At 36.7% G+C, this 13,666-nt stretch overlaps 1 protein-coding gene across 25 annotated transcripts in view; it reads left to right on the top strand.

Annotated features, from left to right (window-relative positions):
* EIF4G3 (eukaryotic translation initiation factor 4 gamma 3) overlaps positions 1–13,666 on the top strand; it is a 314,690-nt gene that overhangs the window by 218,294 nt on the left and 82,730 nt on the right. For all 25 annotated transcript variants that reach the window (XM_045035239.1, XM_045035237.1, XM_045035236.1 and 22 more), the window contains 2 exons: positions 7,888–7,976; positions 12,003–12,249. In XM_045035239.1, coding sequence (XP_044891174.1) covers positions 7,888–7,976; positions 12,003–12,249 — 336 coding nt within the window. The remainder of the gene's footprint in view (positions 1–7,887; positions 7,977–12,002; positions 12,250–13,666) is intronic.

Here is a 13,666-nt window from a genome sequence, read left to right as displayed (position 1 = left end):
TATTCACAGGGTTCAGAGATTAGGACATGGACATGTTTGGCGGTACATTGTTCTGCCTACCACATAGCTAAAGTAATATTAAGGTGGCAGTTTACACCACTAAATAAATACGCATATTAGGAGAGAAAAATGGTCACAAATTCATGACCTCGGCCTCCATCTGAAGAAACTGTTCAAAGAGCAAATTGTGTAAAATGAATTAAAATCTGAGATCCAATGTAAAACTTGGTGTCTATCTGATAACACCATATTGTGTAACTGAAATTTGCAAAAAGAAAAGAACTTAAATGTTCTCAACTCCCGTTCCTCATACATATATAAGGTGATAGATGTGTTAATTAACTAGATGGAGGGGATCTTTCTACAGTGTATGCTTATATCAAATCATAATGTACACTCTAAATATCTTACCATTTTTTATGTCCGCTATACTTCAGTCAAGCTGAAAAATTTTTTTAAAAGAACAAATTCAACCCAAGGGAAATAATAAAAACAACAGGAAAAATTTTAAAATAGAAAACAAAACAAAATCAGATGAAAAAATTATTGAGAATATTAAAAGTATTAACAAACCAAAAAAAAATTGTTTTTAAATTTACATTTTTGTTTTGATTCCAGTTAACATAGAGCATTATATTAGTTTCAGGTGTACAATATAGTGATTCACCATGGAAGTAAAAAATTTTAAATTGTGTTGTAGATGTATATTTTTGGTAGAATGTAAGTCTAGAATCCTCGTTTTGTTTTGTTTTTGATTCCAGTGCTAGACCCCAGGCAAACCAGCTTATACTATTTAAACTTATGAGAAGAAGTCCTAGAGCATTCTAACATATAATTGGAAGCATAATCACCAAGCCATCCATACATTTCAAATAGTAACCCCTGAGAAGATGCTGAAAAACACAGACAGACTTACTCTCTAGTTTTTCTTTTGGTTGACATCTCTGTGAACCATCTTTTTTACATAGTTTATCACCATTATTCTCTTTTTCTAGTTCATATGAAATCGCCATTGTAACAAATAAAAAACTTACCCTTCTCTCAACTGGGTTTTTCTTTGCTCTGCCCCCGTTTCTTAGAAAAATCATAAGATTTTCCTAGATTCTCATAATGATCTGTGGAAGAAAAAAAAGATTAGGATCCCCAGCCTCAAGAAACTTTAGATAAAATTCTTGAATATGATGTAATCAGAATAAATGAATGCCAACTTTTAGGATTTCAAAACCAAGAGGAAACAAAGGAAAATAAAATGTGAAAAAATGATAAAAATGATAGGAAAGAGATAAGAACTGGGTGTTAAGAGTCAGAACTCTCACTGGAAGTTCCATCATGGAACATTCTACTCTTTATGTACAACCCTGTGACCATGTACAGAGGCCCTTCCTTCCCTTACCGATTGTGAAGTGTCTATTCTTAATAAGGCTTCATAGCCTCTTAGAGTTGGGTTTCTTCAGTCCAGAGACTCAGATGCATCTTAAATCTTAGAACTGAGGAGTTCATGTTATATTCCAAATGAGTAGAGAGCTAAAAGGGTGACTTTTTATAATTTGGGGTCTCTGGGTGTTATGTGGCTATAAGATCTTCAACTGGTTTGCTTCCTTTAGGCACACCTAAACCATCTCATTCTTGGTACTGGATTGGGGGGGGTGGGGATGAAAACCTCCTGCCGAACCAGAAAATGGTCTTCACAAATGTAGAAAAGAAGGAAGATAGATTTATTATTGAGTAAGCATTAAGACGTCAATGAGCATCACAGGCAACCCACTAATAAGATGGCAGACAGAAGGAAATCTCACCCTTTCATAAAGCCAGGCAAATATAATTCAGTATATACATGTTCTCAAGATAATGATGATTTGTCTTCATGTAGTAGGATTATACCAGCACCGACCGTTGCTATTCTGGTTCATCCCAAATTCTCTTGGTGGTTAGGGTGTCCATCTGTTAGTCAGTTGCCTTTATCCAAAGGAGAAATTAAACTTCTTGTATGTTTGTGATAGTTGCCTAGGGGTAACTCTCATGAGGACAAGGAGAGAGATGGCTCCCACACTTTAAGTAAAACTTCCTGAATTGTAAACCTGCCTAGAGTCTTCTTTAAGCATTTAAAAAGATTTGCACATATATCAAAGGGATAGAGGAGAGATTTACAAGCTTTCTCTAGGCAGAGAGCTAAGAAAAGGGGAAGTAGAAAAGGTCTTTTTTTCTTTTTGGCACCAGAAAAAAAATTGAAGTTTTATTAACCTTTAGTTTCCTGGGTATCTACTTGACTAGTGAAGAAATAACTAATAAAGTAGAAATAATATAGTAAAGAGAAGCAAGAATACCAACATGGTATCTTTAGTAAAAGTGGTTTTCAGATTTATATTGGAAAGCTAGTGGAATATGTTGGGACTAAAAATTTACCTCTCATGGAATCACCTCTTTCACATTCTTTTAACCTATGTGGAATGATGATGCTTTCACTTGTTACAGAGCTAATGTTCTCTCTCATAGAGCTCCATGAGTTCTCCTACTTCCTCTGCAATTCAAAAAAGCATATGCTGATTCCACCCATATATGGAATCTAAAAAACAAAACAGATGAACATAGGGGAAGAGAAGCAAAAATAAGATAAAACAGAGGGGGACAAACCATAAGAGACTCTTAAATACAGAGAACAAACAGGGTTGCTGGCGGGGTGTTGGGTGGGGGGATGGGTGATGGGCTAAATGGGTGATGGGCACTAAGGAGGACACTTGTTGGGATGAGCACTAGGTGTTATGTGTAAGTGATGAATCAGGAAAATTCTTTCCCTGACATCATTATAACACTATATGTTAACTGATCTGGATTTAATGTAAAAAATAAAAATAAAATAGGGACGCCTGGGTGGCTCAGTCACTTAAGTGTCTGACTTTTAAGTTCAAAAAAATAAATAAATACAATAAAATAAAATAATCAAATAAAAAAGCACAAGCAAAATTCTGATATCCTCAATCAGGTTAATAGTTCTTTTTTAAAAAAAATTTTTTTTTTCAACGTTTATTTATTTTTGGGACAGAGAGAGAGAGAGAACATGAACGGGGGAGGGGCAGAGAGAGAGGGAGACACAGAATCGGAAACAGGCTCCAGGCTCCGAGCCATCAGCCCAGAGCCTGACGCGGGGCTCGAACTCACGGACCGCGAGATCATGACCTGGCTGAAGTCGGACGCTTAACCGACTGCGCCACCCAGGCGCCCCTCAGGTTAATAGTTCTTAAAATTTGTTTTAGTAGTATGTTTTTATAAAGAGCAGTCCTAAACTATACAACAAAATACCTTTTCCAGTCATGGAAGATAAAATAAGCTTGAAACAATGAATACAAATCACTTTTAAAAATTTCACTCTTTTATTTCTTCAAATTTTATATTACTGTTATAAATATTGAAGAATGGAGAAAAGCCCTCCATTGCTCAAAGATGCAGTCTGAGTATTAGCATTACACTTTTCGTCATTTCCCTCTAGTCTTTATGTAAGTATTTTATATGGTTATAAATGTAGTATGGGCACAATTTTTTATTTTGCCTTTTTTCTTTTTGAACCTAATCTTTTTTTAAGCCCTTGGCCCAGTTTAACTAGCCAAAAGCTGAATCTTTATGACTAGAAACGGATCATAAAAGTCTTTGCTGTGACTTGGTCCTGGTCAGTAGATTGAAACATAAGCAATTGATTTCCATCTGAAGGTGGACTTCTGTGGACTAGTCGGGAAAGTTTTTTCTTTCTTCCTACTTTTTTTTTTAATATAGAACTGTATTATTCTTAGATTGAGAACCTTATTGTACGACAAAGGTTTTTATGTTTATTTATTTTGAGAGAGAGAGAAAGCCAGGGGGAGAGGCAGAAAGAGAGGAGAGAGAATCCCAAGCAGGCTCCATGCTGTCAGCGCAGAGCCCTACGTGAGGCTCCATCTCCCAAACCTTGAGATCATGACTTGAACCTGAAATCAAGTTTTGGACACATAACCAGTTGAGCCACCCGGGTGCCCTTCTTCCTACTTACTGTTGGCTAAAGTGACTTAATAAAAATCATGCATATCAAACCCTTTTACAGTTCTTTACTTCTTACCATATTTTATTTAGCTTTATCTTTCATGATTTACTTGCTTTCAAATTTTCCTTTTCAAATACTAATCTGTGAAAGTTTTTTTACCCCCTTAATCAAAATTTAGTAGATTGAACATACAGGAATTTTGACTAAGTTGTTTTGTTTTGACAGTTCCTACTGTCAAAGATCAATACTACAAAGCTTTACATTCTTGTTTGCAGTTCATTTAAAAAAACAAAAATTAGAAAACTAAATATATAGTGTGCATATACTTGTATCTTTTTTTTTTTTATTTTTTAATCTTCATTCATTTTTGAGAGAGAGACAGAGTGCAAGCAGGGGAGGAACAGAGAGAGAGGGAGACACAGAATCAGAAGCAGGCTCCAGACCCTGAGCTGTCAGCACAGAGCCTGACGTGGGGCTCGACCTCACAAACCGTGAGATCATGACCTGAAGTTGGCCACTTAACCGACTGAGCCACCCAGGCGTCCCTATACTTGTATCTTTTAAATGCTGGCAAGTAAGTAGGCCAAAGCATTCAGGTATCTCAGAGATAAGATATTTTCTAACTTTATATCTGTTTAAATTTTATGAGTGGGGAGCATGTAACTCTCATGAGTTCAAGCTTGCAACTTGGTGTGGAACCTGTAGCTCTTCGGTAGACCATCTTATAGTTAATCATGTAGTAATAGGAGCCTAATCTAAGGTGTAGGCATTGGGAATGGACTATTTAAGATGGTCTCTTGGATATAATTCTCTTTTTCTAGCTAATTCATTATTAATTGTCTTGTTAAATCAGAGCGTTGATGCCTCTGTCTCCCTACCTTCCTACCTTTTCTTCTCCCAGCTGTAGCACAACCAAAGTTCACTGCACCTCTCCACCAATGTGGTAAGAGAGGGATTATATATCATAATCTCCCCAGATACTAGGTATGTGGATATCTGTGTTCAGGTTTTCAAAGACTTGCATATCTGCTAAAGAAGTGTGTGCTTTCTCTCACTTCCTTTTGTTCATTTCTACTTTAAATCAGAACTTTAGCCACTTAAACAGAGTAACAATTTCTGCTATGTAAGTAGCTCTTTTTTAAAAAACATGTTAAATGTTTTATGTTGTCCAGGAAAGAAATGTGTGGTTGTTTTTTATGTTTTTGAGTTGTGGGTATGGTTGATATATTCTTGAAAAATCAGTTGATCTACATCTCTGGGTTTTGTTGGTTAGAGGAAACTACTCATGAGTGTATATATCATACCAAAGAATCCTTCATAAAGTGGTCTTCCCTATTCTGTGAATGGAATTTAGAACTAAATTTAAGCATGTATGAAATAAAATTTAAAATAAAATGTACGGGGCACCTGGGTGGCTCAATCAGTTAAGCATCCAACTTCGGCTCAGGTGATGATCTCAGGGTTCGTGAGTTCGAATCCCGCATCAGGCTCTCTGCTGACAGTGTGGAGCCTGCTTCGGATCCTCTGTCCCCTTCTCTCTCTGCCCCTCCCCTTCTCTCTCTCTCTCTCTCTCTCTCTCTCTCTCTCTCTCTCTCTCTCTCTCAAAAATAAATAAACATTTAAAAAATTAAGAAAAATAAAATGTACGTGTCACTCAAACTCTGTAACTCTTCAAAAGGATTCTGCTGTGGAAGCAGAATTAATCGCAAGCATTTTGAAGAGATGCACATTAAATAGACTGGTTATATGTAGAAGTTCCTTAAAAAAGAAGCGACCACTACATACATACACACCTGAATATACATATTCAATATAAGACCGTGAGGCTATAGCAAATTGCCCATGTTTACACCCATGTTTACCAGAATCTTAGTTCCAAAGAAAATAATTTACTTTGAATAGGTCACCAAGGAAGATTAACAGTGGTCTAATGTTTTTTGTTTATTATAGTCCCTGAGGTGAAGGCTTTTCCATCTAGTTATATCTAGTTATAAAAAAGTGAGGTGTATGTAACAAAGGAGATTTACAGAGTATTTTTTATAATGGTGCAGTAATTTTGAGAAGAATGTTAAATGTTTCCTTTTCCTTGTTCCCCGAACAGTGTGAGTGTTCATATTGTACTGTTCTTCTGAAAAAAGAGTGGGCTCTTCAGAGAGATTGTTTGGTTTAGTCTTAATGAGTGATGTTACATTTCTGTAGGGAAACAGTACATGGTACCCTTCAGCTTTGTGTTTGTTTCTTTTGATAATGTCTCCATTTGCTAAATGGACTTTTCTTTGATTCTTCTCTCTACCTACCTTCCTGTCATACCTTACTTCTCTGTTGACTCATGTGTTGCCTTCAATAGGATCCTTTTTTTTTTTTTTAAGTTTATTCATTCATTTTCAGAGAGAGAGAAAGAGCAAGGAGGGGGCAAGGGAGCAGAGAGGGGCGGGGGGTGGGGTGCAGAACATCTCAAGAAGGCTCCACTATCAGCATAGAGCGCAACGCAGGGCTTGATCTCACAACCCTGAGATCATGACCTGAGTCGAAGTCTGTCACTTAACTGAGCCACCCAGATGCCTCTGTAGGATCCTTTTAATAGCTTCTTTTTGCTCTCTGATATTTAAATAGTCTTTAAGTTGCACATCCAAGTGTTGAATGGTTTTGTGGAATTACAAGTCAAATGAGTTTTTAAAAATCCTTTGTAAGGGCACCTGGGTTGCTTAGTCAGTTAAGCATCCAGCTCTTGGTTTTGGCTCAGGTTGTGATCTCAAGGTTTGTGAATTCAAGCCCCGAGTCAGGCTCGGCCCCGCATCAGGCTCTGCACTGTCAGTGCTTGGGATTGATTCTCTGTCTCCCTTTCTTTGCCCCTCCCCTGCTTACTCTCTCTGTCTCTGTCTCAAAATAAGTGGATAAACCTCAAAAAAAAAGAGGAAAGAGAATGCATTTTAAAAAATCTTCTGTGAGCTTAATTTTCCATCTAGAACTTCTGATACAATATAATAATAATTGAGTAAAAATTAGGTTTTCTTTCTTGATTTTCTCCCCAGCAGTATGAACGACTAGACCAACAGGACTGATCTGAAATGAGAACTGAATGTTGTAGAAGTGCTGCCTAGCTAATGAAATCTTAGAGTGTCCTTTTGTTGTCTAGAGGCTTTATTTTATTTTATTTTATTTTATTTTATTTTATTTTATTTTATTTTAATGTTTATTGATTTTTGAGAGAGAGATAGACAGAGCGTGAGTGGGGGAGGGGCAGAGAGAGAGGGAGACTCAGAATCCAAAGCAGGCTCCAGGCTCTAAGCTGTCAGCACAGAGCCCGACACAGGGCTCGAACTCACAAACTGTGAGATCATGACCTGAGCCAAAGCCGGATGCTTAACCGTCTGAGCCACCCAGGCGTCCCTAAGGCTTTAAAAAAACAGAAGTTGGAATTTGATATTTTTTGTAGCTTAGGTATCATCTAATGTCACTCTTAACCTTTGTGGTTGAATATGCAAGGGACCTGAGATGTGTGACTTGCTTTAGGTCACATAGTTAATTAATAATAGAAGCAGACCCACGTCTAGAATTGGCTGGTAGGCCAATTTCTTGTATAGTTACCACATACTGAATTATATGCCTGGCTATGTCCTAACCATGAAACAGGATGAACCTAAACCACTGGTTGAAAGGCTGTATGTGCTGATGTGAACAATTTGTGCCTAAGATACATGCCATTGCACTGTCTGGGCCACAGCTACCCAGTTATTGACTTGATCATTTTGCTGTTTCTTCTGTATGGGTGAAGCCCTCATTTGGCGTGCTAAATTTGAATATAGGTATCATTTAGACTTAGTATTATCAAACGTGACTTTGCAGTGGGAAGTAATGGCCCTAATCTTGTATTCCAGCTCAGACAGCTGTAACTGCACCAAAGATGTGGAAAAAACCAAAAGATCGGACCCGAACCACTGAAGAGGTGTTGGAGGCAGAAGTAGAGGTAAGGGGCAGCAGTAAATCTCTTTAGCTGATGTTAGGAATTGTGGGGCCATTTTCAAGACAAGTGTATATTTTTATCTCTTTTTTGAGATCCTGTTTTTCAAGGAAACGTGAGCACATAGTCTGATTTTTTTTTTTTTTTTTTTTTTTAGTCCACAGAATTTTCAAAAGATTGTTGGTAGCATGTTCAGTTTCATCAATTTCTTGTCTTTCAAAATGTCTCTTCAGCAAAACTAAGTTACTGTTTAATTTTGGGTTAATCCCTTAACCCTATCAGTTGAATTTGTCCTTATATTCACTGGATGGAAAGACTAATCTGGTAAAGAATAATGGAAAGTTTTTTCAAATACCCATTAGCAGTAGTGATAGAAATCGTCAGGTACATTTTAGGGAAATTCATTTTGGATATGTCGTCTTCTAACTGGATCCCAGGAATATAACTTTTCACATATGATTTGCCTGTTTGAACTAAACCATTCCAGATTTTGCTATAGGTTACAGCACAACAGGAGACAAGGTGAGGCAGAAACAAGGGCAGAGTCAGTCCGAAGGAGTGTTCTAACAGATTCATAGTCTATAATCTTCATATCCTGAGTGTTATATACTGAATCTTATAAATCAAGAGTAATCTAAAACATCTGTATGTTGCTTTTTTCTTGAACTCTTAATGTCTGCTTTATTAAAATAGTTCTTGTAAGTGTATAGGGTGTTAACATTAAAATATAGAAATTATTTTAAAGTGATTTTAAATACATTTATTTCAAAAGGCTTTTCTATCTAGTTATAATTCTTACCCTTTCGAAGCAGTTCACAGTACCCCTTTGTTACTTCCCCCTGTCCTGTCACTGCTCTTACATGATGCTCTACTGATGTCACAGTCCCATAGCAACCACTAAAATGTTTCACGGAAGCGATTTCAATGTGGTTATCAGGGGATAAGAATTAGCAGGAATTTGTAGAGGGGCAAATAGTTGCTGCACGTGTCTTGCAGTTTAACAAGAAAATGTTGCTCCTACAGAGAATAAAATACCTTCCAGAGACAGGGGAGTACCATACATTCCTGGTATAGCTGTAAGAGCTTCCTAACCTGGTTACTCTTTAGATTCTGCTATTTTTTATTCATTTTCTTGTTATACTTTATGTTCCTTTGCTAGATTTCTAAGCATTACTGAATTAAATGGGAAGGCCACCACTACTGTGCCTGCAGATATTCATTCTCTTCTTTAGATCAGAGGTTGGCAAACATTTCCTGTAACCGTTCAGATAGTAAATAGTTTAGATTTTGTGGGCTATATGATCCCTGTCACAGTTCTCCATTCTGTTGGTGTAGGCCACATGCAGCCACAGATAATGTGTAAGCAAATAATTGTGACTAAATTCCAGTAAAACTTTATTGGTCAACATTGAATTTAAATTTCATGTAATATTCATGAAAGTATATAGTATTCTTTGGAATTTTTTCAGCTACTACAAATGCAGAAACTGTCCTTACCTCACATACTATACAGAAACAGTTGATGGGCCAAATTTGGCCCATGAGCGATTATTTGCTAAAACCTGCTTCACATTGTTTTTCTTCATACATGAGAACTGTTTCAGCTCATTTTGAATCCATCACTTTTTTCTTTACTTTATGGTTTATTTTTGATTATTTGCACACAGTTGTTTTTTTTTTTTTTTTTTTTTTTTTTGCCTCCAGATATCCTAATTCCTTGTCTTTCCTAAATTTGAGCATTTATTAGAGTAGTTCAGTATATACTGGGGTCATTATCTTTGTTTTCACTGATTATCAAGCTCTCCTTTTCTTAATAGATTTTTCTCAGCCTTTCAAAGAATGTGTTTCAGGTTCCAGCATATTTTTGGTTATATATTGGGTTATATCACTGCAAATATTTTATCAAATTCTATAAATTGTAGTCTACAAGGATAACTAGAAGGATGATTCATCTTAAAATTGATGCTCAGGGCATCTTTAAAATACCTTTTTAAATTTTAGTGTATTTCCTCTGTTATCACATTACATAGTTGTCGGTCTGCTTTTCTAGCACTTTAAAAACTCATGAGTTAAATAGGCAGTTTTATCAACTAAATTCTTCTTTTAACAAGTTCCTATAAAAGTTTAACATTTTACAGTCCAGCCCATAAGGTGTTTTCTTTGCTTCAAGCTGGTTTTCTTAGTAAACAGTTTAGAAACTGTTAGACAGTTACAAACTAGTTTAATATAGCGTCATCCAGTTGAAAGAAAAATAATCATCATAAATACTTAATGCAGCTAATTTTGTGGATTTCCTTGAAAAATATCCTTCTAACAGTGTACCTCAGACACTTCAGTGGTTCTGTGTTCTCTAAAGTATGGTTTGTCATCCATGGAAACAAATTTCTTTTTACTTCTTTTTCTAGTTAGAAATTAACTTTCCAAGTAATACATTCTCTGCTTTATATCCAACAGATTTTCTCTTGTTGATTTTAGGTACAGAGTAGAGGACATAATATATTTTTTTCTCTAAAATAACATTTTTCTTCATTTTACATGATCTGAAATCATTTCAGCTTTTGTCTTCTTGAAATTTTTACATCTTTCTTTTGATTATTTCCATAATATGTTTTCCTTTTAGGGGAGTGGGGGAAAGCAAACGTGCACACAGGTGTATGTGTGTGTGTGCATGTTTGCATGAATTTTTTGTTTTCATTATAGAAGCAAATCCGAAAAACCATCTGTTTCTATTTACAGCATTTGAAAATGTAGTCTTTTCCCATGATCTGATGTAGTTTAGAAGAAAATTTATTAGTATTATACCTGTTAAGATATTTCATTTATATAACAAACTAGGATTTGTAACTCCTTAATTTTTTGAAAAAACAATTTTGTAAAGCAATTAGGGTAACCACTTGCTTATGTATATGACATTTTTAAAAAAAATTTTTAATGTTTGTTTTTGAGAGAGAGCACGCACATGAGTTTGGGAGGGGCAAAGAGGGCAATACAGATAATTTCAAGCAGGCCCCACACTTTCAGAGCAGAGCCCGATGCGGAGCTTAAACCCACAAACTGTGAGATCATGACCTGAGCCTAAATCAAGAGTTGGACGCTCAATTGACTGAACCTCCCAGGTGCCCCTATGTAAATGACATTCCTTCCTACAGTTCTCTGTTGAGCTTCTATTTTTGGCTCTTCTGGCGTGAATCTGTCAGTTAGAATGCCTACTTCCTCTGAGTGTTTGTTCCAAAGAATTGTTTTTAGAGTACTTACCTTTCATGATAAAGAAGAACTTAAAGTTCATAGAGAACTTTGCCTCGGGGAGTTTTGACGGTTCATATATAGCCCTCAAGAAATTAATTTTTCTTTGATATCTGAAACTATGGTGGTCAAAAATAATCTGGTGAATAACCTCAATTCCATTTTGCTTTTTAAAAGTAAGATGCACTAGAACCCAGATTTCTCTGTAGAGGAATATGTGCCAAGCACTTTTCCATATGTAATTTGAATAAGGTCACAACCATAGAGAATTCTGAGAACAAGCAAACAAAAATAGATTTTAACTAACAGGTGGCTTCCTTGTAAAATGAGGGATAATCAGCTTTTTGGGGCCCAGATGCTCTAGTCATCGAAATCTCCATTTAGCAGCAAGAGGGCAGCACAAAAAATACCCTCTAGTGTTTCTTTTTATATTTGTTGAGCATTAATGGCAGAGGTAGGAGTGCTTGATTTAGATTTCTGACTAGGACTCTTTCGTGTCCATCAAGTACTAGGATTAACAGTTCTTTCCATTCTAACCTTTGGTACATTTAGATTTCATTAGTCATGTTAAAGCATTTCAGTAGCCATATGACTTGTCTTCGGTATCCCAAGAGATGAAATGAGAAAAGTGTTTTAAATAAACCTAGCATTCTAGTGCCATGTGCTGAACACAGACATCCTTTTTTTGAGTGACATGTTTTCCCCTGCCTTTTGAGGGGATACATGTAGGTCTTCATGCATATTTACATGATAAAAATGATGTAACCTCTGTGCTCACTTATGCTTTAGCCTAAAGCTGAAGAGGAGCTTTCAGGCGACAAAGTACTTGAATCTGAACAGGATAAAATGAGCCAAGGGTTTCATCCTGGAAGAGAACCCTCCGACCTAAAAAAAGTAAAAACTGTGGAAGAAAATGGAGAAGAAGCTGAGCCTGTACGTAATGGTGCTGAGAGTATTTCTGAGGGTGAAGGAGTAGATGCTAATTCAGGCTCCACTGATAGTTCTGGTGAAGGGGTGACATTCTCATTCAAACCAGGTAAGTCTATCCCATCCCCCCCCCCCCACCTTCCTATGTGTGTCTTATCTATTCACCTTACAGAAATGTTGGTTCCTGTGGAGAAATATTGGATGGAAGGAAGAGTCTCGTCACAGAGTAATATTTACAGAATAGACTAGTAGGCATAAGTTAGTGACTAGCAAATCCAGAGTTCTGTGTGGGCGGAAGTGATATCTGATGCTGGTATTCTGCTTTACTGGCATCGGAAGAGCTGCTGGCAGAGATTTCAGTCAGTGCTAGTCTGGTGGGACTCAACAAGAGAAATTGAATTTTATTTAGTTTACTTGAAAGGACTATTTCGGTGCTATTTTGTGTTCATTTCACAAGCCTTAATCACTTAACCCTTACTACATGCAATGCACTGACATTTTTTACTGTATTCTCTTCTTTTAAAAATGTTGGGTTACAGGGTCCCTGGCCAGCTCAGTCAGGAGAGCATGCGACTGTTGATCATAGGAGTCTTGGTCATAATAAGTTCAAGCCCCACATTGCGCATGGAGCCTACTTAAGGGCAAGAAAAGAAAAAAATAATTTAAAAATGTTGGTTATAGTTCACTAAACTAATTTCACAACAGAAATTTGTTGACAGAAATCACTCTGTAGAACGGAACTGTGATAATCAGAAGCAGTTCCTATATACCTGCGGTACTGTACCCTGTGAAATCCATGCTATGTCTCAGAGGGTGTTTCATCTTTAGGTACTGTCCAAATACAAAACCTCTATCCCAGTATATGTGAACCGCGGTTGACTTTGAGATTAATAGAGAGGTTCGCATGGATATGTGGGGAAGGGTGGTTCATTTGATAGAAAGTTTGGGATGAGTGCAGTTTTTCTTAGCCAAATCTGAGTGACTTCTGTGCGAGGTAGGGTTGGATTGTAAAATGTCAGACCTCAAAAATAATCTGTAGACCGTGTTTGTCAAACTGCTGTTTTTAACCCTTTTAATAGGTTGTGAAATTAGTGAGATACAACCAGCATTTGTTAAAATAGACAACAGAGGCGCACCTTGGTGGCTCACTCAGTTGAGTGTCCAACTTTGGCTCAGGTCATGATCTCATAGTTCATGGGTCTGGGACCCACGTCGGGCTCTGCACTGACAGTGTGAAGCTTGCTTGGGCTTCTCTCTATCTCTCTTCTCTCTCTGCCCTTCCCCCCATTCGTGCTTTCTCTCTCAAAATAAATAAACTTACAAAAATTTTTAAAATAAAATAGAGAACAGTAAAAAAATGTCAGTGCGTTACTGGAGTAAGGGTAGACCGTCTTTTAAGAAACTTTTGTATCTTTTATATATGTATTTGTTCTGGGTCATAAAGTCGTTATATTTCTTATCGTGAGTTGTAGTCAAAAATGTTTGAAAGTCACTGATTATTGATACCACCTTAATATACTGGTCTT

The sequence above is a fragment of the Felis catus genome, chromosome C1, assembly GCF_018350175.1.
Source record: "Felis catus isolate Fca126 chromosome C1, F.catus_Fca126_mat1.0, whole genome shotgun sequence".
NCBI classification, from domain to species: Eukaryota; Metazoa; Chordata; class Mammalia; order Carnivora; family Felidae; genus Felis; species Felis catus.
This window is presented reverse-complemented; position numbering and strand designations above follow the sequence as displayed.